Source organism: Zootermopsis nevadensis, unplaced genomic scaffold (assembly GCF_977971745.1).
Source record: "Zootermopsis nevadensis isolate Lab colony 2312 unplaced genomic scaffold, Znev_1.0 Znev_ptg000028l, whole genome shotgun sequence".
In the NCBI taxonomy this organism is placed as follows: domain Eukaryota; kingdom Metazoa; phylum Arthropoda; class Insecta; order Blattodea; family Termopsidae; genus Zootermopsis; species Zootermopsis nevadensis.
In genome coordinates, this window is record NW_028259160.1 from 7624246 (window position 1) to 7646835 (window position 22590).

Here is a 22590-nt window from a genome sequence, read left to right on the forward strand (position 1 = left end):
TTTAGTAACATGGTTGTTTCCAAGATCTTCACAGTATAATTTTTTATTTCATGTCCGTATTTTAAGTTGATTTAAATTTGGCAACATTGTTTACGTTTGGCCGCTTTGACCCTATTTCCGGGAATTCTTTTGGGGGTGACATCAATTTGTGGAATAGCAATAACAAGGCGTTAACAGGGAGGATGTAATCTAAATTGAAGAGCTTTGATCATATGAACCAATCAGACACAACAATCTGACGTCATTCATGTCTGGGGATGAGTAGTTTTGAAAACAAGTCGTGTGGTGTTGTGATCCGGTGTGATATTTTAATAGAATTTGCAGAAGATGGACTCATTGAGAGAACAAGTGATGATAAATCAATTCGTATTAGCTGCAGGTTGTGCAAGAGAGCAGGCGAAACAATTGCTACAAGCCGCACACTGGCAGTTCGAGGTGAGATATTTGTAAACAAATGTGATTTCGTAGACGAAAATGGCTGCTGATGTGTAAGCCTAATCACTAGTTAAGGTTGATGGCTTGGCGTGGTCAAGGGCTTGAAGGTCAGTCTTTGAATAAAGCGCTCTGAAACAGTTTACTGCCCTCTTGTGGCATTTATATTTTATGTAATGATGATTCTTATTTTAAACATAGTAATTGGCATGTGCATGTATGCCCTACTTCCACAGTAAATAAACGTTTCAAATGGATACAATCCAGCAGATTAAATTTGTTGTATTGTGATATATAAACATTACTTAGGAAACAGCTCTTATCAATGGGGCAAAAAAAGTCAGTACTGGTCTCATAACTAATTCTACAGAAAGTCAGTGTTTGCTCCATACATATGAATGCTGTCTTCTGGGTTGTGCCATGTAGTCTGGTAGAAGTTTACTGGCGTTTCAGAGTTCCTTGCAGTGACTTATCACCCTGATGATGGAAGCAGCAAGGACCTCTGAAACGCTGGTGAACTTGTACCAAACTACATGGTGCAACAACCCATAAGACAGCCATCTTCAGACTCACTGCTGTGATAACCTCAAATCATACTTTGATTATTTTTTAATCTTTCAGTAATACATTCATGATTTTTTACAGTGTCATTCCTTCATTTATCTTCTCTTAGATAAAACCGCATATTAAAAGGTAAAATGTATTTCAATTTAAAAAAATCCAGTTTACTTTTTATGGTTGGATTAAAATATTACATGTCATTGACATGCATCATGATTACAGAGACATTGTGAACATTGTACAAAGGTGATGCTCAGTTTTGTATGTGTTGTACAGATTTCAGATGCCTGTGCCATGTAATAAATAAATTTGTCTTCATAATCTGGTCAAGGTCATTTTCTAGACACTTTAGATATGTGGCTTTTGCGGTTGTGTTATGTGCTTAGTGTGTATGTGAGGAAGAGAGAGCTAGCTGGAGAGGGGTTTTGGTAGGGGACACATAATGCCATCTCTTAGCATTGAAACTAGTTTATGATCTTCATTACAGTAATATTGTAAGAAGTTCCTGCCATCTTGACATCTGAAATAGGAGTTACAGGTCATGTGATTTGGCTTGGAAACGAGGCCTGTAAGTCATGTTGTTACCAACATTTTATATGAAGAATGCTTGCATAATCCTGAGTTCTGTGTAGCGAGCAAAGAAAATCCGAACTTTGCTGCAAAGTTATGAATCTAACCACGATTTTTAGTACTTTTCCTCTACTTGTACAGACGATTGCAGCAATAAAAGTCGTTCTAATTTAGCCAAGTAAAGCATGGTGTTGAGTGGTGCATACTTTGTCAGTTTGTGAAGTCCTGTTAATGGCGTATTTGAACCCAGGGTTATAGTCCCGAAAATAACAAAGCACAACAGTTTTGTTGTGTGCCTGACTTTTACCCAACTTATTTTTTATAACTTTATAGAGGATCCTACTCAGTTTTTCATACTTTAGAGTGGGAGGGTTGCCCCATCCTACCACACCCTTCACTGTGGACCGCAGTGGTTCTACTGCAGTCCCGGTTGAACCGTTGTATTGTGACGACTTCTAGCTCAGTGATTTTTTTTAGCGAAAACATTCAAATCATACACATATTATCATAACACAGTAGGGCGTAATTTCTCAGTAAGTTGAGTTAACCTCTCAGCGTTGACTTATACGACCAAAGACCACGTTAAATTGTAGTTTTTGTCATTCGGATAAAAGTTAAAAAACTATATTGTGTGAGTTTGCTGGAACACCACTTCCCTTATATGCGAATGCAATGCCACCCGAGAGTTAAAGACCGTAGAAGCTACGGCGAAGCTTATAAGCGGGCGATTAGCATTCCAGTTTTGTGTTGAGGAGGCCTCGATTTCGTTTATTGGTTCAGAGGCAGGTTGTCTCATTGACGTTTCTCGTTGTTTCCCACATTCCATTCAATTCTGAAATAGTATATGAAAATTGGTCACGACCTCTTCTTTACACGTCATTCTGAAATGAGCTTCCAACCGAAGGTATGTAATGTATGCATTTGAGAAAGCGTCGTGAACACGAAGTGCAACATGGCTGTGAAGAGAATTCTAATGCAAGCAAACGTGAATGTGGAGCCGCTGTTGGATAACAGGTGCAGAGGTGTTTGTGTAAACAACATCACGTAGAAGCGAGCATGCCCTTATCAATACCTGCCGACAGCTGCAGTCAGGATCATTTCCAACCCGGATTTGTTGTTATTTTATGACCTAATTTAGGCTATTGAATGTATATATGGAAAGGAACACGGTCTGTAACTCAGAGAACAATGTACTGAGGAGTTATTTGGACCTGGAGAGATTAAAGTGAAGGAGAAGGTTACATAATCAACAGCTTTTACAGTTTTATGCAGGCGATTAAGCCAGGGCGATAAAACAAATACATGGTAATTTTTGTTGGAAGCGGTCGCTTCCGAGACGAAGGCGCAGATGGGACGATACTACTGAAATCGAGTATCCGTAAATTGGTTTTATAGGGGTGAACTTGGATTTAAAAACTACAGGGGTGTACCCACTGGAAGGCATTGACAAACACATGAATTTATTTGATAAGCTGAACAACTATACAGCTGCGCGAGGAAGACTACTGCAAGGAGTATGGTTATGGGTAATGACTTCAGAAATTCAAAGAGAAGCGCAAAGTCGAATCTGAATTGTTCTGCTTTTCATGCCTGTGTTTGCATGCCTGCTTTCCACCAAGGAAACAAGTTCGTATAAACTGCCGTCCACATGTGTTCGGTATTTGCACTCAGTGGATGGATGCATAACGGGAATATGATATTTGAGTGCATTGTTTTATTTTCCTCGCCACCAAATGGATTTAGATTGAATTCTGTGTGAGCGATTTTAATTTTTGTCTGTATAAGAGCATCAAACCCCGTAAATATCTCATTTGGGAAGTGTATTTAATTGTACAGCTGGGATCTTAACCTTGGTAGGAAGCTCCATTGCAAGATTGCGAAACGTATGTTGCCAGCTTCTGCGATGGCTTGGCGATAAGAATTCTGTTCTTCCTTTCACCGAAATGCAATATGATTATGTTTTAAATGTTCTTATACTGTGGGAACATTCCTGTAACTCCTGCTGGGTTGACTAAAGTAACCTGTGTTTCTGCCGTGTAAAATACATGTCTGTATGGTCCTCCGGTTATTCTGATTATTATGTTTAACATTTAACGTTCAAGTAAAGTATGTATAGAAATTGGTCATTGTATTGTATATAATTAATAGTTTCTGGCTAGAATCAGCAGATGGAAAGTATGCATCGTGTTACACCTGCGATATTTTGCTTGGATGTTGGGTTTCATCAGTATTTTCCGTGGCCAAATACAGTAATGCACGGGATTGTTTGGTTTAACTTTGTTCGATTCCGCTTCTTCGACACGTGTAATAGTGACTCTTACATACCCACACTGCAGTTTAGTTGTAGTCAGTAGTTTGCCGACAACGATAATTGTTGAGGGTTTCTCTTTTGTAGGATACACGTGTATGACTGATGAACTGAACCGACATTTGTTAACGCCTGCCTGTTATATTAATGAGACGTTTAAACGTGTTTTGCTGCTCTGTATACCCGACGAAACAAAAGAGAAATGCAGTGTGATTAGTTTCCCAGTTTTTTTTATAAACTTTAAGAAAGACTAACAGGAGCCTTGCGTTTTGCAAAATAACAAAGTACGTATTTGGGAAGAGTGGTGATGGGCTCTACAACCAAAAACATAGCCATCTTATGCCCAAACTTATGGCGATATACCTCTGGTACACTGAAATAAGCTCTGGACGCTACAAGCTCTACCACTGCTCACTTAGCGTTTCCAATTCAGATGATAAGGTTATAACAGTACTGCATTTTCCTGCTCGATCTCGGGATTGTTACACGCAGACAGGGATTATAAAATCGCGACGAATGAGAGGTGGGGGATGATCTTGACTTATTTCGAGGTACCACCTGACGTTCTAGCAACATAACAGGCCCGAGACATTTTGTTTCCATGGGCAGTTATTCTATTCGGGAATTGGTTGACAGAGTCTTGGTTTGTGTAACGATGCTTTTTTTTCTGCATGGTTGATGTATCAACGCTTGGTAGGGTTGTATATGAATTAGAGACGGTTTGCGAAGAGTCATGGTCGTTTAAGCATTTTTCTGCAAGGACGGCGAAAAATAACGAAGACAGAATATCTGGTCCCCAGGCCGAGAAAGTTGCCCGTTCGAAACTTGGGCCGGTTACCTGCCATTCTGTCAGGTACTTCCAGTCTCTCCATGTGAATACCAGGGTAATATTTTTCTTGTAGGCCTGTAGCACGACCATTTCCTTCCAAATCGTGACCTACATACCGTTCATATGTCATTCTGTATTTATTGGTTTTAAATAATCGAAGACTCAGTCGTTCATTACGAATGCGTGACGATTTACGTACATTTCCCTATACGTTTGTCATAACGTTGACGGCAGACCTTATACTTACATTGCAGATAGGAATATTTCGGAGAGCATGCACATCGGTGGAAAGGCACTCTAGAACTGAAGGTTGCATATGTCAGTTTTTATTAAGCCTTTCAACAAAATTGGGAAGTTGTGTACGACTTTTAGATTTAAAATTTTAGTTCTGTATTAATTTATTTCAGAAACAAATCTGTTTCTTCCTTGTTTCCTTACAAAAATGTTTCAAATAGTTTGATTCTATTAATTTTCGCACGACGAACGTTTTCACAGAAACTTCACATTATGAAACATGCCGAACGTGTCAGGATTTCATTTTCATAATTTATATTAATGTAATTTAGATGAAACTATTGTTTGTTGGACTTGTGAGTTTGATTCAACAGTTTGACGGTGTTCTTGCGTCTTATCTTTATTATGTGATGATATTTCTGCTTTTCGGAGCATGTGAAAGTCACATGGGGCCAAATCAAACGAGTAGTATGGGCTCTCCGGTTCTGTGTTCATATTAGCTTTGCGAAAACGCACGTGAACCCTAACGAAATGTTGTTTCTGTTACAGACTGCCCTAAGTATATTTTTTCAAGAAGCCGCCATTTCCAGTTCCCCTCAAGGTCCAGGAACTCATTTTGGTCAGGTAAGTTAAATTGTACGTGCTCCCATTGATTTGTATTATATGAGTTAATTTGTTTTGCCACTGATGATGACTTCTTGAGGTCGAAACGAGTTTGGCATTAATTGTTCTTCAAAGTGTAAACATTTTTGTTTGTATGCATGATTTATATTCGAATACACTACACGGTATGTAAGGTTTTAAGATGTAATTGAAGATAAAATGTATAATTATCCTACATATTTATATTTCTTTGAATATTGTATTATTGTGTAGTATATTATATTTTACTGCAACAGTGCCTGTTTTAAACAGAACCGTTTCTTACCTTGTGAATTCCAAGTCCTCCAGGCCGTATTTGGACTAAACTTCGAGCAGGCACAAACACACTTGTTGTTACTGTGTAAAGTAATATTCAGACTTTCTTCTTTGGAAGAAATAATGCAATCTCGAAAAGCCTTCACGTACATAGGATTTGTGATTGGATGTCTTAGCCATGGTAATCTGACAACGTTGGTTTCATGGAATTAAGATATTTTCTTGCAATAAATAATAAAATTTAGAATTTAGAAAAATATTAAATTGCACTCACAGTGGGGTAAAACAGACGACATTGAAGTGCTGCTGTCACCATAAGAGGAGAAAGACATTTATTCGGTGGTGCTACGTTTATGAGACTACAAATACGGGTTCCCTTATATGGGAGTTTCGTTGAAAAACAATTTATAGCGACTCTATTTACAAATGTAAATGTGTCTGTTTCGTTGAAGTTTGGTATGAAATTCTGCAGTGTAGCATGCCGGATGTTGCTTCTGTCTCTTGATTTGAATTCGTTGTCACTTTTATGTGCAGAAATCTCATTGAACAAAGAGGAATTAGTTCCGCAAGGTCGCCTATAAAAGGTGTGATGAAACTGCCTTCGTCGAGTAGACAGAGTGTCGATTCTCGTACCTTCTGTTTCAGTTTTTATATCGGAAGAGTAGGTTGCCGGATAGAGTCCAGTGGCGAGCTTTTGTGAGAAAGTGGGCTATTCTTTGACAAACCGAGTATACAATCGACTTTTCAAAGAATTTCCTGCGCCACAGAGTGAGTGAGTGAGTGAAGAGTAGGTTGCCGTGTCGTGATTACCCAGCAGAATGACATTTTATTCGGGAAATTCTTTTCGTACGCATTTCTCCTTCATAACCATGAGTGACATTTAGTTCATGATTTCTAGTCTGGAATCAAAGAGATATTGATTTGTAATTCAGCTTCCCACTCTTAGGCACTGTTTGTTACATTTACGTTCCGTTTCCCATGGATGATAAAAATAATACATTCGGTGGGCATTATGTGTCTTCATAATATGCAGGGTGAATGTTCGATGCATTCGAAATTTTTTTATACATTCCCGCAGAACGTGTTAAAGTCTTTTGTGTTTGTTTTCCTTTAAGTACTGGGTATGGAACTAACTATAGCGCTACCTCTGTGCATGCTTTGCAACAACTAACAAGAGCCAGCTTGTTTTATTGTATACAGCCTTTGTTAAAAGATAGTAATGGCGTACAGACGCGTTCGGAAATTATGTAAGTCATGGGATAAAGAATAAAGTATGTAACGGATGTTGTGCGGTGCTGCATAACGAATTATCGAAGGTATTAAACATTTTGCTTGTATAACAAGAGTGGGAAGGTAAATTTTTATTTCCAATTGTGTTCGTTGCGGTTTTATGTATCAACATAATAGGGACAGTAAATGTATAGTTGACGAGTAGAGGTACTGAGCCATAGACTAGGCTATGTTGTTGATTAAGCATATCAACGGTAAGGACATGCTGCAATTGTTTATTTGAAGACGGCTGTAGCACCGGGTAGTCTTGTAGAAGTGTACCAACGTTTCAACAGTCCTTGCTCCCTCCATCATCAGGATCATCTTCGTCCTAGCCGCCGTGAGAACCTCAGATACTATTTATTTGTGTTCATTAAATGTACACCATATCGAAAACCGGTTAAGATGGAACTTTGATGATGAACACAACGTCTGAGAAACGAGACCTATAATATTTGTGCGACAGGTGGGAGATTTGTTAGGGCGCCGATGTGATTCTGTGTTACGAGCGTTACACAGTAATATCTCTTGGTGCAGTTTCATTTGTAGTAGTTTTGTGCTTTGTTTTAAAATGGGAGATAATTTTTAGAACAGCGGCGTTAATATTTAGCAAAATTAGCCAAAATTCCACGAGACATTTGTGGAGATAAAAGAAGATGTACAGCTGAGGATTTTTTTGAGTTCGGATTTCAAGAGAGTGAGATACCTGGCCGTGTTAAATCTTAAAGTGTTGATTCGAGTGGTAAGAGAGGTATATCGATTGACTATTCGGAAGTTAGCAGATGGGACACTAGCTGGTTTTGTCCAGAATGCTTACAGAGTTGGTGTTGTAAAACTTCAGCAACTGTTCAACACTGAAAAAGAAAGACATTTTTGTTCAGAGCTTAGAAACTTTTGGAGATAAACCCCAGCATTTGTAACAGATTGTAACAGGTTTTGGGGTCGCGGTCATTCCGTTTTTCCCGTGAACAAAATGTTGTTCTCCCTTCAGCTGAATTTATCTTTTCCAGCCATGGCTTTATGATTTTTTCTTTTAGTTCCTTTTCCTCTGTGCTCATAATGATGTACGAAACTTGACGGCAGAGTCGCTGATTGGGTGTGGTTTTGCTTATCTTTGTGTTCATTGATATGTTGGCGTTAGGCGCAGGGAGTATTGCGAGGTCGGGGTATTGACCTACGTCAGTGCGGGGAGTGTTGACTGCCCACCTGTCTGCCTACACCTCACTTCCCATTTATTCCTTCACCACTGTAAATATTTGTTTCCCGTCATCAGGCTCTTTCTTATCATGCCATTTTTCCTTTTTATATATTCCTTCGTCTTTCGATTATTTTGCATTCTTTTTCCATCACGCTTGCTTCGTTAAACTCTTTCAATAACACATTGCCACATGTTTTCATGAAAGTTACTGTGTTTTATTTTCCTATACATAGGTCTTCATATAACTTGTGAAATTGGACTTTCAAATGGAGGGAACCAAAATTTATTTCTATGCTTTGACCTTGCTCTTAGCACTACTGCCAGCTTTATTTTTCATATGAAAAAAAAATATTATGACCATGAATCTGGCCTCCCCGTTTCAGCCATTTGGCGGATTGAAACTGTGTATGAACATATTGTTACCATCATGGGAACCCCTAACATGAGACGCTATGTAACGTGCAGTTGAGACATCGTAGTAAAATAGTATGGTAAAATGAAGGAAAAACAAGAACTTTGGTCCAGTCAGAACGGTTGTGTCCACTTTTCGGGCAGACAACACATTTCCCCACTTTTTCTGATATACTCCTTCCTCGTTGCAATTGAAAGACCGGGAATTCAATTCGGGCTGTGCCCAGCTGCATCAGAAATACAGTAGTGGCCACATATATTGCACCATTCAACGTACGTTTCGAAAACGTGTTGCTGAAAGTATAATAATGTCTGTTTTTTCTTCCTTACACTTTTGCTTCCGAGGTGTTTGCTGCACATGCTGAGAGCCACGGTGCCTCGTCACATGTTATGCAGCTTTTGTAGACAAAATTAAGCAGTTACAAGAATGTGCAATATGACGAACAAATTTGCCTCACATGATGCTCTACACTAGACGGGTGCGATATCAATCAGATTGTATGTTACAACAAATGTCCATGCCCGAACATATGAAATATGTTGATATGGGAGGGTGGTGCAATGTGTAGCCACTACTGTATGAGAATGTTGGGTTGTGGGCAGTGACAGGTGAGGCAAGTTCTGTGTGGGATTCGTAACTCATGACATCAGCGCCTCTCGGAATCATGTTTTTAACATGACGCAGTCGTCGTTTTAGGAAGTTTGTCGGGATTAGCGTTGTATTTTGCAGGGATGACCAGCCGCTATAGTCAAAAACCATTATATTTATCAAGAAGTCAACGAAGTTGTCCTTTCGGTTGTCTACTAGTTTGTTGGAGATAATATTTTTTCAGTAGGGTGGGGAGTTTTCAGTCTCTCAGGGTTACATCCATATCTTTCTGTACCACAAAATTTTGGTCAATGCTTATTCGGTTTTTGGTACCTCTGTCTTTCCATGTGTCCAGACCTAGGATGCTGGTCAGGATAAGCTAATCTGCCAAGTCTGCAATCTCAGCACTGTTGTGGTCCTGTGTGGCAATCCTTTCTAAGCCATTACACAAATTCTTCATCCAAAGAGTGTCATAAAAATATTACAAATACACTGGATTCTGGTTAATTGGGACACATCGGGCTGCCCCGATTATGCGAAATTCCACGTAAAGAGTTAAAAGGGTTTGCTCTTTAAGATTTGTCCCAAATAAACGGCTGCCCCGATTAACCGATGGCCCAGTTAACCGGAATCTACTGTAAATACCAAAGCTATTTAACAATACTAAAGACGAATGTTAACAGTATTCCAGAATGGCAATACCCAGTTTCACTTTGCAATAAAGACGTCTTGCTACTATTACTACTACCGTTAAAAGCAATACGTGTTACGTAGGCGCTGTTGTCCCACTCGGTGCCGTGGCCTTTTGAACGTTTTCCGACGTTTTGTACGATTCCGTGTACGGGCGGTCGGCCCGTCGCGTCACCAGCTCAGGACAACATAACTCAGAAAGACGCGGACACACAGCCATGCCTCTAGTGCAGAGTTTCCCGACGTGTGGGGCGCGAGTGGTTTTCTTGGGGGGGGGGGGGCTGTTGTTTGTATGAAACACTTTTTTTAACGAAACATGGAGAAACATTTTTAACATCCTTCGCTTGATTGAGGAAGTTCAGCAGTGGCAGCCATCAGAACAAAGTATCGTTCTACGATGAACCTTGAAAACGACCTTAGAGCGGTAATTTCAAAACTCCAATCTCGGTATGATAAGTTATGTTCACAGAAGCAACCACAGCCATCCCACTAATCCAGGTATGAAGCGTATATTTCATTACAGTTTTTTTAAAATTAAATGCATTGAATAATATATACTAAATTATAAAAAATGTATACTCATAGCTAAATTTTATGTTAGATCTGTTTGCTTGCATTTGTTCTGGAAGGGGGGCGTGAAATTTATGAAATGTTTTAAGGGGGGCACTAGGTATAAAAGTTTGGGAACCTCTGCTCTAGTGTAATCATTACAAGGCGGAGAGTTTACACCATGTGGGAGGGCAGGGAGCGGGCGCCACGCCACTAGTAGTAGTGTGATAGTAAAACTCGGTAGTAAGTCGCCTTCGTTGGGGGAAACAATCAATATGTGAGACTTGGAGCTTTGAGCGACTGGGGGATATCAAAAGGCCAGGCATGGCTCCGCAAACCGTTACCCTCAGTTCGAGAACCGAGTTTCCTGAATGAGTGTTTATATGCTCCAGGCAAGACAGAATATTGCCTTAAAATACGCTACAAAAAACCTTTCGAGGGAGCCGGGGTAGCTCAGTCGATATAGTGACTGACTATGAACGGACGACCGGGGTTCGATCGCCGACAGGGGCAGGGAATTTCTTTCTCTAACCTTTGCGTCCGGACTTGTTGCTTTGAATCTTCCTCTAGGTCTGTTTTATGTTGGTTGTGCCTTCCACACTTGGATTATCTTTGCATGATTTAAGGTTCTCATGGCCTTGTGTTCTAAGATGGATTGTCTTCTGGGTTGTACCGCCACGTAGTTGACCTGATGGAGGCAGCAAGGACCTCAGGAGTGTTGGTAAACTTATGCCAGATAACACTGCATTACAACTCAGAAGACAGCCATCTTCATTAGATTATGTTTGGTTTTTCACAGAACATTGTGTCCTGTGAATTTTGTACCATTTTTTAGCAGTTTAACATCTAAGATCATTTATTTTCGTTTGGTTTATGATTGTACACATTTTAGGTATGGTCTTCTTCTGTATTGTGCTTCTTCAATTTGTTTCACAGTTTGCTGAAGTATTTAGTTGTTACAGGACTGTATGTTACAATATGGATGTAAGTAAACCATGAACAGACAGTTTTGTTTTGTCTATTAATTTAATATTTGCCTGTGGAACATCTGCTTAATTTATTAGAAGTCTGCCTGTGTCTCATTGTTTTATTGTTTCTTATTGTAGCACCACTGCCACCAGGTAGAAACCCATTTGCAGTTAATAATAAATTATAATATGCCATTCTGTTGCCTGTCATTATTCCAGTTTGGTTTATTATTCTCCTAAACATTTTAAGTTTTCTGGAAAAATGTAACTATTTTTTAATAAACTTCATTGCGAGGCAAACAACAGAAGCCAGCATGTTGAGTCAGTACATGAATCTGGACCCTCAGTCTCGTTTTCCTTTTTGTCTTCTCTGAGGCATCCAGGAATGTAGACCTAATAAAAAATGCATTTTGCCAACAGCATTACAGCCTGTCCAAGAATGATGGATCATTTTAATCTTAAGAGTTAAAAATAAATCTTGAGTTCAGTGACAGTGCCAGCTGGCAGATATGTTAGGAGTGTGAACTGCAAGGCAGTAAGCTATCTTTTGATGATCATATCATCTTTAAGGATAGATTTCTGACTTGCAGATAAATCATCAACATCGTCATCAAAGGGAAGGAACTTGCAGTGAATAATGATTGCATTACTTTTTGATTATGGTATTATCAAAGAGAAAAATAGTTTGCAATTAAGGAGATCATGATTGGTTGGTTAGTAAGACCTTTCATGATGAAGTATCAGTTGTGGAGATTCTTTAGTGCACAGTGAGATGAACAGAAGATTTTAAATGATAGACTGGAAAGTATCAGGATGAAAGTGGTCATATCCTATATCAGAATTATTTATTTATTTAGTGTTCTGTCTGACGACAGGTCCATATGAACAGGATCCTTCCATCCTTTTCTCGGACTGGGACCTGTTCATATACGTTCTTGACAGATGATCCAGAAGTGGTTTGCCATTGCCTTCTTCTGTGTGTGAATGGAGTAATTGTTGGGATGCCACGGAGAAACCGGGGAAGCCCCCGGAGGAAAACTCCGTGTCGCCTAGGCCACAACACAAGTTATAAATTCGGCACCGCCGGGAATCGAACCCAAGACCCCAGGATTAGAAGGCCAGCGTTCTAACCGCTAGACCACCGTGGCTATATATATCAGAATATCTCCTCGTTATTCACAATATGAAGGAGTTAGGACAACCTCTGCAACTGAATCAGCAAAGGCTGGTGTTGTAGCTGAGACTCAAACTGTGCTTCCTGATTGAAAGTTAAATGTGGTAGATAATGATGGGCAAAAAGATCACTAAGCAAATGATAAACATCAAGTACATTTGCATATACAATGTCTCTGACATTCATGTTTGGAATATCAATTTTCTTTGGAACATGTCCTAGTCATTTCCATAATGGACACAAAATGGAGCAGTTGCAATTTAAATTTTGTGAGGAGACTAACAGTATGCATTAGTATGCCCTTCTCTATGCAGTTTGTCCTAATTTTAACAAGCAACATTTGTATGTTTGGGACTGTAGGGAATTATATTTGTACTAGAGAGAGATAGAAATAAAACAGACTTGATGCCAAGGATGATTGTTTTATTGGCACTTCATTGGGTTAGTCTATTCAGAGAGACAAGGGATTATACATATAATTATCTTAGCATAGTAAAAGTCTAAGTTTTAAATATTTTAATGAAATGGCAAGGGTGTTATGGATATGAGTGTATGTTGAACTACATGATGTGACTGGGTTTCTAGACTTTGTTCATCATCTGGCATAGAGAAATTAAAGAAACAATCACATTTTGGAAGGACACTTTAATTTCAAGATAGACCGTACCTATCTACCACTGGTACCCTCTTTGGAAGTAAATGGAAACTAACTATGTAAATTACAAACAAACATAAATAACCAACTACAGCCTTACTGCACTTCCACATATCTTGCTAGCTGTCTTGCTGATGACAGAGAAACAAATTTCCAACTAGTTTGGCTGACTGGATTAGTCGAACATGTCGTGTGTCGATTCCTTGTGCTACTAACCATAATTCATGTCACATCCATATTGCTCCACTTTTGAAAAAATGTCGCATAATATAATATGAAAACATAACAGATGTATTAAAATTATGCTGTGATTGGCTGTAGTTTGAACATTAATTTTAAGTTGAAAGGGTTTTTTATATTTTATCACATTTTGTTATAATGTGATTTTCATGAGACACCTATGACAGCATAAAGTGCCAGACATTTGATATAATTTTACTTTATTGAATAACCTATATTTAATTGACAAAAATGTATCCATATACAAGAATATTTGCTGATGTAATGATATTGTCCAAACTTGAGTAGTAAGATGGCAGCTTGGTAGCTTGAAAATCTTTCTGTGGTTTGTGTGATAGTGGCCTCAGGGTTACAGGGTTTAAGGTTATAAAATGCATAAAGTTGTTTCAAAATTGACTGCAAAAAGTGTATGTTGTTGAATACTTAAACTAACTAACTAGATGGCTTACTTAACCCAAAGGTTCATCACTGAATTAACCAAAGCCCTCCACCGGACCCTGTCCTGGGCCAATACAATCCAGTCTCCTTCCACTCCTATCTCCAATAGATCCCTCCTGACATTATCCTGCCATCTACGTCTAGGTCTCCCCAGCGGTCTCTTCCCTTCAGGCTTCCCAACCAATACCCAGTTCACACCTCTTGCCCCATCCATGCGCGCCACATGCTCCGCCCATCTCATTCTTCTCGATTTAATCACCCTGACAATATTGGGGGAGGAGTACAGATTTTTAAGCTCATCATTGTGCAGTTTTCTCCATGCCCCATCGTCTTCTCTCTTAGGCCCAAATATCCTCCACAACACCCTATTCTCAAATACCTGCAATCTGTTGTTGAATACTTAGCAAGATATTATAAGAAATAGATTTAGCACCTTGTGTGGGCCTTAAATTGAATAAAATATACACATAATGATGATAATCATATAATAAAACTGCCATATTCGTTTTTTCAGTTTCATCAAAATTTGTGAATGATATGAAATGTGTATCTCATTCAGGTATACAACTGTTAGTATGGTGTATACTTAATGATATGCTAGGAAAACTAAGTTATATTTCAATATAGTGCTGTGACTGTCTTGATTAGCTGTGAGCAGTTATATTCACAGTAAATAAACATAAAGACAGAGATATAATGTTACAAAAACTCATTTGGAATCTCTTTGTATTTCTGCTCTTGTTATAATTAATAGAGCACTTGACTTTACAGAAGCATAGCATTTATATTGCGTGTTGGTTTTTGTAATCATGGAAAGTGTAATGGGTATAACATGAACACACAAAACATTTTATTTTATGTTTCCCAGGTATGCACACCATGCAACACACCAGCTACACCGCCTAACTTTCCTGATGCACTGTTAGCTTTTTCAAGGATGTCAACAGGTGGAGACAAACTCAGTTCTTCACCATCAGGTGAGTTCACTGTAATTATGATGCGGCTTTAGCAGGAACTGATTTACTACTTAATGTTATGTATGGCTTTTTAATGAAAAAGAGTCTGTGGGAAGGATTTGTGATGTCTACTTTCATTCACGTGCTTCAGTCTATATAGTGAGTGCAGTAAGAAATATAATTAATATTTAAACTCTTTAATTATCAATTTCTGTGTAACAGATGTTACAGTTAAGTGGTTATCACTCCTGATTCATATTTGGAAGGATCTGGTTAAGTCTTGGCCTGGAGGCCCACTATAATGACATAAATTTTTGTGGTTTTCTTCAGTTACTCTAGGGAAATGCTAGGGTAACATCTGAAATTGGGCTGTGACTGCTTTCTTCCACATCCTTTCCTATTCATTAATCTTTAAAACAGTATAGTGTGACCTCACAGTCCTGATGACTGTTGTTTTCTCTGTTCCATGAGGATTGTTCTCCACGTCTCCCAACCAGAACACCCAGCAGCAGCAGCAGCAGCCACAACCACAGCAGCAGTATCCAGTGGGACTGCAGTGCCAACCTGGCCAGCAAAGTAACGGGCTCAGTGTAGGGGTTGGCCTGGGTGTGGAGTTGCAGAGATAAGCTCGATGATAGTACTCTTATTATAAATTGTAACTAAAGAAAGAAACGAGGGAAATGCTATTACTGAGATGATGATGTTCATCCACTGCAGATGGCAGAGCTGTTACCATTGCTTTTAAGAGCTATGAGCTCATCCCCTCCAGCAGAATATATACTCCATTGCAGTGGGAGTTTAGTACAAGGATGTTATGTAATTTAATGAGGGAATGTCTTTTTTTTTTTTTCCCTTCAGATGATGATTTACATCATAACCCTTTGACAGTTTTCTGTCCCTTCTTCAATTAACAGTTGTTTATGTTGCAATGATGTTGAAAGGTTAGACAATAATAGTTGATGTATTGTTTATGTACACACAGTTCAATGATTCCTTATGCTAAGGATGTGAATCATATTGTGTATCACGTGGTATATGTAGCCATAAGTGTAATGTGTGTGAGTGTATGAGTGATATAATCAAAGTGTATGATTATAATCATGTTTTGTCAACATCATGGCAGTATTTGAACCATGTTCTTGCTACTGCCAACAATATCTTTGTGACTTTCCCTCCCCATAAACATGTTGCTAAGTCATGTTTGTTTGATTTGTACAATGTTCAGTTTTATGTCCTAACAAAAAGAATTATGTAGACTTTAGATTTTTTATTGCTATTACTATATATCTTCTAACATGATGGTAGTCATGTTGTATATTTGTCGGTATTCCTATTTTCAAGAAAGTGTAAATAATACTGGATATTTTTGAAAGTAAAATATGCTTATGACAGTTTTGTTGATTTAATATAAGTTGTGAGAGTGCAAGATTGGAAGGGGATAGACATCTGGTATACTGTATTGTATGTCACATTTCATGCTAGAAATGTTGTAAATATGTATTATAGATTTTTAACCATTTTGATGTGAATCATCTACCTGTGTTTACTTATGTTCCAGTGGTCAAGAAAAGCTAAAACACTGTCATTTATGAGGGTTATCATTATGTTGTGATCATTGTAAGGTCCATGGAGAAATGAAACTTTAGTAGATGAAACTCTTTTAAGTTTCTTTAATTGATTTATTGCTGTAATTTTATCTGTTGTGTTACATGGGTGTGTAACTTGACCTGTCACCTTTACCCATTCAACTCAACTACATAAAAAAGTATGTATAGAAATTAGCAGTCATATCTATTAATTTTGAACACTTAAAGAAAACCACCGGAAGATTATCAGTTAAGGTTGAAACATGTAGTGGATTCTTAATAAACATTGAAACTATAATAAAAAATTGTTATGTAGATAGACTGTCAACCTAATGTTAAACAACATAGTAGGTTTATAATCAGTCTTGGTTATCTGGGTTTAAATATTTCATTCTACTTCATAATACTGTTCTTGTAGTCTCATTACATTGGTTGGTAAGGTAACCACTCAATCCTGCTATGTGCACAATCAGTGCTAAGTTTGAACATACATGAAGCATTCGACAATTGACTTTTCTCAGTCCCTGCATCCCATTATTTATAAAACCTGTACTGCTGTTGAGCACTCCGTTATTCTGGAACACATCTCAGGCTGCCCTACCCTATGGTTAGTTAGCAATCACTAGAATGTTTGGTGGTAATGAGCTGCCTGATATCACTTGAGGATGAGGAGGGAGGTGACCTGGTCCTGCATTTATCTCCCTGTACCATTTCCTCTGGCTGTGCTGACATCACAGCAGCATATGCCACAGTATAGTTGTACTATAAAACAAAGAGATATGTTGTTCAAGAAGTCAGTTTCCTACTTGAATTGCAGGTTTCAAACGGTGAATACTTACATAGAAATGCATTTCCCACCCAATTTTGCTTTACGTTGTTTCTTGGTGGATGGATCCCTCCCTCATAGCTTTATTGCCCATTCACAGTTGGTGGGCAACATATTTCTCAATTTGTTTTTTACAATATATTCGTGGGAAACATATCCCAATTTCAAACTGCCCGAATTTAGTTCAGAATATATATACAATCTTATCACATATTATTTAACTTTACTGAACTAATGATTATTGAACCATTTACTTTGCAAACATAACTTAAAATTGTAACCAATAATATTTTTTTGACTAACTCCGTTTGTTTGTTAGGTAGAGCATCATGGATCTTTTATTATCTGAATTTTTAGAGTCCAGGCTTTGCTTTTGCTCATGGCCTCTGAATCCTGGTGGGTAGTGCGAAATTACTGTGGCTAAGATCATCATAATTGTGGAAGGTAGGCCATGCCCTTCTGAATTATACCTTGTCATTTACCTTAAATCTGAGGAAGAGCACGCGTAATATTTTGTTCGTTTAATAGGCGCACTACTACTTACGGCAAAAAAAAATACACAAGGAAACATCACCACTTGCATTCATAATAATGTTTAGTTGAGGTAAATTCTACGGAGTAATAGTGAAATTACCATACAATGTCATATTGGTATTACTGTGTTGGCAAGATTGGAATTTGTGGTTGAAATGTCGTGTGACGAGAGTGTTGTGTTATTGTTTTGAGTGTTGAAATATGTGTTATATATGTGAAGTATAGAAGGAAGCTTTGTATTGTTATTTTTATTGCATAAATCGTCTTTTCTGCATTTACAATGGAATTCATTGTGGCTAATGTTGATAATATGAAATTTGATATTGAGGTAGCATTAGAAGAGCAGTATGGAGCTTTGCCATTACCTTTCGCGGGAATGGATAGTAAGTTACCGTTTAATGTAACAGTAGCACGTCTCATAGTTATACACCTCATAAGATAGAATTTCCGCCGAGGGACATCATTTTGTGTATTTCAGGAATGTTTCAACTTGTCCACAGTATTGCCTTTTCCATCACGAACAAATGCCCTCTGTCACGCCATCAGCTGGTAGTCGTCTTGGGTCATCTCAGTCTAATTACAGACAATAATTTTGTTCCCATGACACCCAATGATTCATCGTTGCCTTCAGCACCATAATTTTCGTTTAAGTTCTCATATTACTTAATAATATATTTCTTGAAAACATTTAAACAAAATGAGTCCATTTTTAAATTTCCTGTTCTTTCAGAATCGATAGCCGCAGTGTGTGAATTCTATCCAAAAGGCAGTTGTCAGAAAGGAGCAGCATGCCCTTTTCGTCATGTTCGTGGTGATAGGACAATTGTATGTAAACACTGGCTTCGTGGCTTGTGCAAAAAGGGTGATCAGTGTGAATTTCTACATGAGTATGACATGAGCAAAATGCCAGAGTGCTACTTCTACTCCCGATTCAGTAAGTGATTGGTATGTTGTGCACCTGCTTGATTTTGGAGCCAGTCATTTGCCATACTTAATTTTGCTAAATTTTTGTGCATGGTTGTTTTATATGGTCATAAAATGTGGTACCTGGTTTTGGGAGAGGTATGTCAGTTGCAAGTATTTGGAAACAAATTGTGATGAAAATATTTGGAGAAAAGGGAGTGAAATTAATTATGGCAGGTACATGTTTTCATTCAGTCATTGTGATGAATTATGTGTTATCACAATTAAGTTTTGTAATGTTGCTAATAAAATTTAACATTTAGCTTTATATTCTGTTAGATGCTTGTCACAATAAGGAATGTCCGTTCCTTCATATTGACCCAGAAAGTAAGATAAAGGATTGCCCATGGTATGACAGAGGTTTCTGTCGGCATGGGCCAAACTGTCGCCATCGCCATGTGAGGCGTGTGTTATGTATGAATTATGTTGCTGGACTTTGCATAGAGGGACCAGAATGCAAATTTATGCAGTAAGTATTGAAGTAATGAAGGCAAATTTTGAATTGATTAGAACATTTTAAATATCTGATTTTGAAAAAGTATGTATCATAATAACTTAATGCTCCCTGGAGCTAGTAGACCAACCTTGTGTGATTATTTAAATCGTGTTCTTGTATCATGGGCCATATGCTGCTATCAAACATGTTTTGTATACCCCACATATGTTTTTGTCTTCATGCAGATGCTTTAAAATTGTGAACAGCCTTTAACTATCCCTTTCACCTATTGCATAGTACAAAGTAATGGGATTGTCTGTAAGACAGTAATACTTAAACAATTTCAAGCACCTATAGCATCCCCTCTATCTATCACCATGTGTATTGCAGCAACGACCATCACCTATACTAACCCTGAAGAGAAAAAATGTACTGTTTGACCATATTGTCTGTAGGGCTGTGCCCGAGGCTGATAGTTCAGTAAGAGAATGAAAGCCTAGCTTACATGTTTATGTAGAAAAAGAAAAGTCATATACAGATAGTCTGCACATGGCTAATCAGGAGTTTACAGTATCTTAAATATTGTAAAGTATTCTTGTTATGCAGAGAAGATTGTTACAAGGAAACACAAGTTCATGTTTTCTGTTTGATAATGTATTATTTTCATCTGTACAATATATCAAATCAAATTTAAGAAGCTGTCTTAGAAATCAAATTAGTACTATTCTTTTTTGCTCTCATAACAGCCACATACAGAAAAAGAATTATAAAACTGTGTATCATCAGGTATCTCATTAAGTCTGCCAGTGTGATACAGAAGCAGTAAGGACAGGTAGCGCCAGTTCTTACTGGTACATGCTTCTCATGTACATTTTCGAGTAAGCAGTGAAAATATTTGTCATCCCTGTAGTATTTTATATTATGCTACAATAGATTGTAGACTATATTTTAACAAAACTATAATTTGTTTTCCTAGTCCAAGGTTTGAGTTGCCAGCTACAGATGTTCAGCAGAAGGATGGTAAGAAGTTGGTAATCACATGTCATTACTGTGGGGAAACTGGTCACAAAGCTATGTACTGTAACAAAATGCCTCCAGAAATGAAGGAAGCACAGTCCAAGCAAGACGATTTCAGGGTGAGTCTTCAAAACTGTTTTTTAGAATTAGAAGTTCTACTGTAACAATTATGCATATTTTCTGAATACAATCATGTTGTTTTTCATAGCTTATTTACCTTCATGTTCATTTACTGCAGGCACATGTTGAATGTTGCATAGCTAATCACACTGCAGCCAGAAATTATTTTTCATTTTGTTTCAGTAAACACATGATGTAAAGATGTTTTAAATGAAAGTTTATACTCTGTTTAACGAATATTATTTTAATATTATTTTTCCATCTGCATCTGTCTCCCATGTTGTGTTTTCCCTTCAGGTTTACTGACTCACATGTGTGCTTATCTCATCTCCTCCATGCTACATGTTTCTGCTACACAGATTATATATATATACTCATTTTTATCATTTTGTTATTTCAGGTGAAAAACTTGATGTATGTTCCTAAAGAAGGAACAGCACCAGAAGAAAATGTTGCCAAACCACCTCAGAAGCCATTAGAGGAAGTGACTTGCTTTAAGTGTGGGTGTAAGGGACATTATGCAAACAAATGTCCAAAGGGACATTTAGCTTTCTTAAGTCAGAGCCAAAATCCGCTGCCTCCAGGAAGCTTCAGGCGAAGTTGAGAGATGGGTTTTCTGGGAGCAAGGTTGTTAAGTTCTGAAACTTTGTTGTTGCACAGTTCAGTACTGCAACTATGCTGGGTTTCATAAACTTAAATAAGTACAAGTATATACCAAGGTGTCTGATACTTTTAAACTAGGAACATACTCAGCATTGAACTTCTTTAAATTAAAGAATTGTGTATGTATGTTTTTTATACACATGAATAAATGTTTTAATTTATTTTTGTTTATTTGGTTATATCTCACAGAGTAGTGTTGTTTACATAAACTCTGTTCTTCAGCGTGCCCCACAGGTAAAAATCGCACGGGTTTAAGTCTGGGGAACGCGGAGGCCACTGATCGATAACTTGTTCACCAAGCATTTCTCTTAATGCTAACATCGACTGATCAGCTGTGTGAGCTGTAACATTGTCTTGCATGAAGAAACCGTAAAAAAGGGTCTAACTATTAAATTTACATAACGTTCACAATTTATCCACACACTGCAGAAGCACTTAAAGAAAATATTCGGCAATTTCCCAAGAAGAGCTTTGTCAAGTATTTTGAAACATGTTAACGATATGTGAAGTTGCCTGCAAGCACAAGTAAGTCACTTTGAACATCTTTTGTGATTTAAGGTAAGAACAATTAATGTAATAACATGTATTAGTGACGAGAAATATTCATAGTTAGCTGTTACTAGTGGCACTGAAACTGATTTGCCTGTCACCCACCGGAAGAACGCGCACAACTCCCGCCCACATCAACAGAGCGCCGGCTGACCACGCAAGACAAGCACGGCCGCAGCCTCATAAATTGTAGACCCGGTATTTATATCTATGGCTGGCTCTTAGTGCTTTGTGTCCTTGTCCACAAGTGGGCCAACAGAAGTAGTGTCAGAGTTACACAGTTAAGTCATGCCTTCTCTGACCCAGTCCGTGTTGCTTAAAGTAGGTGGACTTTTGCAAGCAGGCATTGCCATTGTTTAACTTGGATATCTGGACTTCAGGTTGTTGATCATCCACCCTTCAGTTGCTCAATGGCTTTGCTGGTTTAGGTTGGTGACTGGGTTCCAGGATCAACTCAGATTAAATTCCATGTCTATTGAAGTTTTCTGGTTGCAACTGGATCACTTTCACTATTCACTCCATGTAGCCCAGTGCTCTGGCCAGTACCCTGGGTTCTTTGATTTTGACGTGACAAACCTTCTTCAATACTGTGCTCAGTCACTGCATACTTGTTGAGTTGGTACAGGCATAAGTACTGTGCATGTTATTTACATCTTGTCTTCATGGAGCTTCCTGTTTGCCCTATGTATACCTTGAGGTACTTTGGGAGCTTCCAGTTCATGTGCCATGGGGCCAGACTGAAGGTTGCACAAAATGACTTACCAGTAGGTCAGTTTTAATGAAGCTGCACTCAGTGCCAGTTGCCCAAAATGATTCATGTAGAAATTGGCCACAACTGGAGCAAATAATGAGTCCATGGCAGCTTGGTCAATCTGGTTGTACAGTTGTCCAATGTAGATGAAATGCT

The 22590-nt window shown here is 38.2% G+C and overlaps 2 protein-coding genes and 1 long non-coding RNA gene across 4 annotated transcripts; 2 read left to right on the forward strand and 1 right to left on the reverse strand.

Annotated features, from left to right (window-relative positions):
• The first annotated feature begins 225 nt into the window (after nucleotides 1–225).
• On the forward strand, nucleotides 226–16644 carry LOC110838666 (UBA-like domain-containing protein 2). The gene is made up of 4 exons (XM_022082069.2): nucleotides 226–435; nucleotides 5484–5558; nucleotides 14902–15010; nucleotides 15461–16644. Exons 1-4 carry the CDS (start codon nucleotides 328–330, stop codon nucleotides 15613–15615), a joined length of 447 nt encoding a protein of 148 aa, XP_021937761.1. The 5' UTR covers nucleotides 226–327; the 3' UTR covers nucleotides 15616–16644.
• On the reverse strand, nucleotides 15822–18005 carry LOC110838667 (uncharacterized). 2 transcript variants are annotated; one of them, XR_002546190.2, is made up of 2 exons: nucleotides 17884–18005; nucleotides 15822–17337 (listed from the first exon to the last, which is right to left on the reverse strand). It is a non-coding gene; the product is annotated as an uncharacterized LOC110838667 (long non-coding RNA). The 2 variants fall into 2 exon arrangements; XR_015537394.1 differs by having other exon boundaries at nucleotides 17415–18005.
• On the forward strand, nucleotides 17995–21295 carry Clp (Cleavage and polyadenylation specificity factor subunit 4). Its single transcript, XM_022082064.2, has 5 exons — nucleotides 17995–18318; nucleotides 18666–18869; nucleotides 19178–19367; nucleotides 20311–20470; nucleotides 20872–21295. The coding sequence occupies exons 1-5, from the start codon at nucleotides 18216–18218 to the stop codon at nucleotides 21073–21075; spliced, it is 861 nt and encodes a 286-aa protein (XP_021937756.1). The 5' UTR covers nucleotides 17995–18215; the 3' UTR covers nucleotides 21076–21295.
• Nucleotides 21296–22590: the final 1295 nt, after the last annotated feature.